The sequence below is a fragment of the Macrobrachium rosenbergii genome, chromosome 26 (assembly GCF_040412425.1).
Source record: "Macrobrachium rosenbergii isolate ZJJX-2024 chromosome 26, ASM4041242v1, whole genome shotgun sequence".
Taxonomy (NCBI): Eukaryota; Metazoa; Arthropoda; class Malacostraca; order Decapoda; family Palaemonidae; genus Macrobrachium; species Macrobrachium rosenbergii.
In genome coordinates this window covers 161,008-168,778 of record NC_089766.1, presented here as the reverse complement: position 1 = coordinate 168,778, position 7,771 = coordinate 161,008, and the positions used below count along the sequence as shown (strand labels likewise).

The 7,771-nt window shown below is 39.8% G+C and overlaps 1 protein-coding gene across 1 annotated transcript in view; it reads right to left on the bottom strand.

The window, feature by feature from the left end:
* Positions 1–239: 239 nt before the first annotated feature.
* LOC136852869 (pancreatic lipase-related protein 2-like) overlaps positions 240–7,771 on the bottom strand; it is an 11,604-nt gene continuing 4,072 nt past the window's right edge. Inside the window, exons 3-12 of the mRNA XM_067127773.1 lie at positions 4,833–4,987; positions 4,268–4,381; positions 3,751–3,897; positions 3,081–3,327; positions 2,681–2,755; positions 2,371–2,480; positions 2,126–2,246; positions 1,762–1,894; positions 1,392–1,580; positions 240–1,059 (exon numbers count right to left, since the gene is read on the bottom strand). Of these exons, the coding sequence (XP_066983874.1) occupies positions 984–1,059; positions 1,392–1,580; positions 1,762–1,894; positions 2,126–2,246; positions 2,371–2,480; positions 2,681–2,755; positions 3,081–3,327; positions 3,751–3,897; positions 4,268–4,381; positions 4,833–4,987 (1,367 nt within the window). The 3' untranslated portion in view covers positions 240–983. The remainder of the gene's footprint in view (positions 1,060–1,391; positions 1,581–1,761; positions 1,895–2,125; positions 2,247–2,370; positions 2,481–2,680; positions 2,756–3,080; positions 3,328–3,750; positions 3,898–4,267; positions 4,382–4,832; positions 4,988–7,771) is intronic.

Genomic DNA, 7,771 nt, shown 5'->3' with positions numbered 1-7,771 from the left:
AAATTTAAGGAAGAATTTTACGAGGATTAGCAAGATTTAACAAGATGAATTAACATATTTAGCCCAGTGTTAAATAGTTGCATACAAACTTAACACTGGTTATCTAACCTGTGTTAACTAGTATAGAAATTTAACCTGAGAAATCCAAGATTAAAATGACAAGGAGGAGTTTAACAAGAGATTAACAGCAATAACAGAGACATAACAGCCACTTGACAGAGGTAATTCAGAAGCAGGGATCATTTGTAATGTTTTATTAACATTATAAAAAATACATTTGAAAAAGTTTCAAATACACAAAGCTTCTCTTAACCTAAATGAGATAGCAGACTGAAATAGTCTTACATTTGTTCAATAATTAAAATATGTATAATTTCACTTTATACATGTTGATTGTGAATATATATACATATGCACACTGGAGAGATTTATTACAGATAGTAAATTGGTGATGTTTATGGTGCTGATGATAGTGAAAACTGACAGAGAGAATTGTGGTGTGACGTGACGTATTTACACAGCGGGGGAGAAATGACGATGACAGCGCATATACCCATAATTTTGGAGATGAACTTCGTACGCACTTGCGTAACAGAAGAATGGCCTCTTGAGAGCACAAGATGATCTCGGGAGATAACATTCGCTTTCGTGTAGCAGAAGAGCGGACTCAGAGATTATCTCAGTTCGCATGTGCGTAACGGAAGAATGTCCCCGTGAGAGCACACAATAATCTCAGGGGATAATCTTCTTGTTCGCTTTACAAAAGAGCAGACTTATAGATCATTTCAGTCCACGTTCGCATAACGGCAGAATGGCACATAGCAGATTGGTCCGTGAGAGCATCAGATAATCTCAGGAGATAGTCTTCACAGTTGCTTCAAGAGGCGCAAATTCATGACGGAGAGCGATGGTCTTCATATGTACACAGCCAAGGAGTGAGGGGACTACTGTATCTATTCTGATATATGCTGGAGGTTTACACCTCAGCATTTGTCGCTGCTGCTCAAGGCGTACTCTCTGTTTGGATGCTGCTGGGTCTCCTTGAAGCAGTATCTCCACCTGAAGGAGGGGAATGAGATTTGTGAGACAGATTGTCATAGATTGGTCAAATAGATGCTGTTTTGATTTTAGAAATAGACAGAGAAATGCTGTTCTCATTTTAAGATTAGCCAAAGAACTGCTGTTCTGATTTTAGAAATAGCTAAAGAAATGCTGTTCTGATCTTAAGAATATTTAAAGAGATGTTGTTTCTTAGTTTGTGTCTGTGTATACATATCTAAAATAGTTGTCAAAATGCATAAATATTGACTTTACCTTGCTGATACTCGTGTATCTATAGATGTATTTCATGTATTTTATATAAAATTGTATAAAACATACGTCATACTCACTTAATGTCTTTCCCCAGAGGTTCCACCGTGATAGATTTGAGGAAAAGTGTTGGCTTCTTCAACCTCCAAGACATAATGTTGAGAATTGACCCAGGGTAGATGAAGGTCACGCCCATCGTCTTGAGGTCACCTAGGTCATAGGTCAGGATGACACGGCGGTGGATCGACCCGGCTTCGTAGTAGAGTGACCTGGTTTAACAGAATAGTGAGGTTAGTTTTGTCTTTTTTTTTTGGCTTGAATAGGTAAAAGTCTTGAGCTAATTTTTGCCTTGTGGCAAAATAGATATGAAACACTTAGCAATTTATAAACTGAGAAACATAACTCCTGCAATTTTAATGGTGGAAACTCAAGAACCAACACTCCACTCACTTCTCTGAGAGCCTCATTGGCTCTGATCTGTCCTTGTTTCCAGTCAGCTTCAGTTGGATGATGGCAAATTCACCATCATGTTCTCTGGCCTCTGTTGAGTTGCTCACTTCGATGCTTATGCGGTAGTGGTAGCCTGCGATGGAAAGGTGGTTTAGCTGGTAGGGTCAGCAATATGAACTGGGTATAAAATGAAACATTCTAGAGCTTACAGAAGGCTACAAAGAGTAGCCATGACTGCTGTTCACTCATTGAGGCCTGTGTCCCATTCTGGACAAAGCATTAGGTCCACTTGAAAGATACATTATCTCACATTTACATACTGATTCTACTATAAGTAAGTTGGCTCCCTGCCCAGCATACTCACCACAGAAGGGGCTACGTTCAGTAGTCATCAGGAAGAGTTTGGTAAGAGAGGGCTGCTCTAGTCTAGTAGCCCTGAGTCCCATGTGGGCGCAGTTGTCATTTGCGCATCCCCAGCACTCTCCCTGTTGAGCAAAGACAAGACAAGTTATAATAGTGAAATGATTTACATAAACACGGCCATTTAGTTTGTCTTGGTGTCCAGAATGACATATCAATGTTTGATTAAGAGAAACTGATAATACTTACATCAATGAACTCTTGGTAAGAATTGCAGACGACTCCTATAAGGGGACAAGACTGCCGGATGGATTCGGTGAAGAAGTTGATAGCTCTCTTGTGTTGGCAGTTGATGTCACCTGTTGGAAATAAGTAAAACATTTATAGGCTTTCCAGTCCATAAATAGCTTGTATTATGTGGTACAGGCGAAAGAGGGAAGAGAATTGTTTCTGTTATTTCCTATGCAAGATAACATTTGACCAGTTTAAAAATGAAATAATAATTTTGGACGTATTACAAGGAATGTGGTGCAAACAGAATGTGACGTAAAATACTCACCATTGCATCCAGGTTGGTTATGCCCACCATTTGGATAGAAATCGAGGTCGCCTATGGAGTGGGTCATGCCAATGCCTGTGAAAATAGATAAATGAAGATTAGGATTTGACAGTAGTCAGCTTTGGTGGTTTTTATTTAGCTTTGGGTTGTTTTAAGTGATGTAATGGTTGAGATGGCTTTTGTGATGAATTGTTTTAGTTAGAGTGGTTGTTTGATAGACTATCCTCTTGATAGTGTTTAGTTGATTTTGAATTAGCTTTTACTGTTTAAGTTTAGATGGCAGACTCATTTCCCTGGCTGAGTGTGAGGGACCACAAATCCAGCAAGTAAGGAAGGAAGAAGAGAAAATAGAGGGGCAGATCCACATGCTAGACTGTGACCACCAAAGACCCATACTCACTCAGAGGGAAGCCAAGAATGGGCGAGTCATCCGTGTGAATGACATCCACAAAGAGAGCATCCGAAGGGTCAAGGCGGGTGATGACGTGGGTGTCGTTGAAGTAGGGCTCCGCAGGGTCGAGGCCGGTGATCCTGGGCAGAAGGAGGCCGTAGGAATCCCTCAAGTGAGTTCCTGCATGCCCGCACAGGTGAGCTCCCAAGCTGTGGCCAATCAGGTGAAAGTCTGTGATGGGAATGTCTGCATACCTCTGTGGAAAGAAGGTCAGAGTTTGTTGAAGTGTTGTCCACGAACAGAGGGGTGATTTGCAGGGCAAGATGCTGGTATAAAGCTAATGTGATCTTACAGCAGTGACGATGGATTCTAAGGGCAATTTGATATGGATGTGAACAAGTTTGGGACCTATAGGTCTAACCACAGAGCTAGCTGATTTATGAGGATCCCAGACTGTTCACTGATGATTATCCATGTTTTATGCGCATTTAAGAATAAGGTTGTGATTAATTATAGTCAAATCACTTCAAGGCAATTGGTACGTCCGTCTTGGCCAATATTTGACCGCAAAGTAAGCAAAAACTATTAAAGACACTGACACTGTTTTACCAAGGAGACATACCAATTCATAATTTATTGAACTTATTCGGATGCTGATGACTTGTACACCATTACTTACATTGAGAGTATAAAGGAGATGAGCCACTTGTGCCCCAACCATGCGTATGTTGGCAACCGCTTGGGTGTACGGCGGCCGGGCTCCTACTGACCAGTCCACCACAATGACATTCTGGTCTTCGTTCCGAAGGAGCTCACCAATCAGCGTCTGTGGAACAAAATGCAGGGTGTTAGTGCATTGTATATCAAGTAATTGAGGGATCAATATGGCTAGTTATTTCTTTTGGTCAAGTTAGAGCAGGTGCCAAAATCCTCAAGTTTATCAGCCCCTTGAGAAACTGAAAGTGACTGCGATGAGGCTAGACCTATAGTGAATCAGACTGAGCTTGAGTTATCTAAGAATTTCTACTAATTAACCCCATTCTGTAGACATGAACTAAGAGGAATTATGTATCAAATTTGACATGTAGACTTCAAAACATCAATATATCATTCTGTACTCAAGCGTACCACTCGTATGGACTTACTCGTGTCTTACAAAACCAAGCAGAAGTTACACAACTGTGCTGTGTGCTTACCTTCATCCATTCAGTTGTGCCATGTGACTGGTAACCATGAGTGATGACTTTAAAAGGCTTCTCAGGTACGAACGGAGCTCCCATGATGGTTTTCAGGTCACCTGGGTTGATGGGCTGCAAGGAAATGCGGAGAGCGGAGATCAGGTCATGTGGTTCGTGATTTCAGGTTAGCTCAGAGCCAGTGTGGTGATGTTTTTTATTTCTGATTTGTGAAGTTTGGTAGGTACTGAGTTTATTTAGGTAATGGAGGACATATTTTAGTCTTAAAATTAGTAGATGCAACTGATAAACTTGGAGAAAAGGTGGAAATAGGTCAATAAAGGTCAGGTAATGTCATAGCTAATGAGTAGGATTTTGTAATTAGTGAAGATTTTAATTTTTTGAAAAGTAAAAATAACTGACATGCTATAGAGGATATGGGAAATTATCAGTTTTGACAAATGGGGTCAAATTAGGTCACAGCTAACTTAAAGAGCTTATCCACCGATTGAACTTGAACTGAATTTTTACATAACACAAAATCATAACTGGAGAGTGAATATACAAAGCTGATATTAATACTCACAGCTGGGAACGTAGCGTTGGCTCTCGTGTAGAGGGAAAACGTTGTCCCAATTTCCTCCGGGGCCATGGGGGCTTTGATGACCGGACGCGACGTGTTGACCCACGGGGCAGTGAGGGAGAAACAGGTCCTAAGGCCATAGACCACGTGGCATGTCACTGTAGAAGGAGAAAGAGAGTGAGATATAGAGAGATGTGTTTGATGGGGGTACGTATGGAGAGGTTTGTGACAACTCTATAACAGGAACAGAGAGAGAGAGAGAGAGAGAGAGAGAGAGAGAGAGAGAGAGAGAGAGAGAGAGAGAGAGAGAGTTGTCACGTGAATGTTGCTGAGACATACGTGTCAACATTGTGAGATCCAGTGCTGATGTTATTACAGTTATCATCAGTGCTATTTTTACCCAAAAATACATTGCTACCCTAAAGCAATTGACCTTGTATTTTGATAATTTACTTACATTTTTATCAGTTTATTTATTGATTTGTTCATTTATTTTTTCTTTTATGATATCTGATATCTCTTCTTGCTGTGATTCCTGTTGTCATCCGTTACTTCTTTCAAATTAACACCATATTCTTTGGAAGCTTGAATTTCTAGTCAGTGGCCCCTGTTGTGGGCTTGTCCATATGAATAGGGATTTATCTTCTGAATAATAATAATAATAATAATAATAATAATAATAATAATAATAATAATAATAATAATAATAATAATAATAATACAAAGTCAAGACAGTATTTTTACCCCAGCCTAAGCCCGGGTCCTCTATGATCTCTGGGTTTTCAGAGAAGAGAACGCCCCTTCATAACAGAGCCTGCAAATAACTCCTTGGTGCAACAGCCTCTTATCAAGATGGCGTCGAGACGGTCACACGTCAATTTTGCGCATTCTCTCTCTTTGTAGGTGAAGTCGGTGGTTTAAGTCCTATGCCATGCACTCTAGAATCATTTTGGGAGTTGTCTATTTCTTTTTAAGTAGCACGTAACATCTGTCATCAACTAATTTGTTCTTTATCTTGCAAGAGAGTTCTTGCAACTTGTGCAACTCATTCTAGGCCAGTGGAAGTTGTACAGATCATTCTAAGACATCTGCATCTTTCTCAATCAACTGATTTGTTCTTTATCTTGCAAGATAGTTCTTGCAACTTTTACAACTCATTCTAAACCACTGGACGTATATAACTCATTCTAACACAACTGCATTTTAATCCAGTGAGCTTCAGATCTCCACTGGGACACACTGCCTCTTGTTTCAGACCCTGATAGCGTCTGTTGAAAATTGTCATTAATAATGGTGAGAGTGCTATTGTAGTAACTATTTTTTAATGGAAATTAGTTTTTAACAAAAAATGATAAACTATACTGCAATTGTCATTAGTCTTGGGGCATTTTTGTGCAGTGGGTAATCTGTGTGTTGTATATTTTTCGTTGCCATAAATGCAGTTCCATAGAAATAGAAATAGGGTTCATCTTCTGAATAATAATAATAATAATAATAATAATAATAATAATAATAATAATAATAATAATAATAATAATAATAATAATAATTCTTTGGAAGCTTGAATTTCAAGTCAGTGGCCCCTGTGGTGGGATTGTTCCATATGAATAGGGTTCATCCCCTGAATAATAATAATAATTATATAATTGTAACGAACCGTTTGTGCATTACAATACACTTATCCAATCTTACCACTCGAGGTAACCATGATAGGGTATGGGGCATAAGCGTGCCAAGGTCCGTACTTCGTACTATAAATCCGGTAGGTTGTCCCCAGCTCGGATTTCATACCATACATCCAGTCATTTCCGTACCCAGGGCAGTTGAGGTCTCTCTCTCTCTCTCTCTCTCTCTCTCGGGGGCATTTGGCGTACCCATTACTACGTTCAAGGACAGTGAGTATGGTATGGGCAAGTGAATAATAATAACAAATATGGTACTCTTTCGTCGAAAGGTCTCCTGAACATTTCTGGTGTTCAGTTGTGTTCTGTGTTCTTCAGGGATGTTTTTCCTTGATTCTGTTCTTCAGCAACGCTTGTTCTTGACTGTTCTTTATTCCCTTCGTTATTATGGATGATTTAAAGTGATTGTCCTAAGTGTTTTGATGTTCAGTTTTGTTCTGTGTTCTTCAGGAATGCATGTTCTTGTTTCTGTTCTTCAGGAACGCTTGTTCTTGGCTGTTCTTTATTCCCTTTGTTATTCTGGATGACTTAAAGTGATGATATTTCATTCTACGGATATATTTGAGATATTTTTACCATTTTGAAGTGAATATCTGTAGAAGTTAGCAAATAGCTACGATATGTGCTTCACCTGAGTGTTTGGGGGTGCTAGTGCACTTTGGTACACTTGGAGCATCAGAGAGAGAGAGAGAGAGAGAGAGAGAGAGAGAGAGAGAGAGAGAGAGAGAGAGAAATGAGAGTGCAAATGTTTGTGTGTGAGAGAGAGAGATAGAGAGAGAAAATGTTTGTGTGTGAGAGAGAGAGAGAGAGAGAGAGAGAGAGAGAGAGAGAGAGGAAAAAATGTTTTGAGAGAGAGAGAGAGAGAATGAATGTATATGTATTTGTGTGAGAGAGAGAGAGAGAGAGAGAGAGAGAGAGAGAGAGAGAGAGAGAGAGAATGTGTATGCTTGTGAGAAAGAGAGAGAGAAAATGTTTGTGCATGAGAGGAAAAAAATGTTTGTGAGAGAGAGAGAGAGAGAGAGAGAGAGAGAGAGAGAGAGAGAGAGAGAGAATGTTTGTGTGTGAGAGAGAGAGAAAATGTTTGTGTGCATGAAAGAGAGAGAGAGAGAGAGAGAGAGAGAGAGAGAGAGAGAGAGAGAGAGAGAGAGAGAGAGAGAGAGAGAGAGTCTTTCAAAGGCCCCACTTGCAATGACTTCATAATAGGGCCATTCATCATGACAGTCATTGAGGCACATTTTCATGTTTCTTGGAAGTCCACTT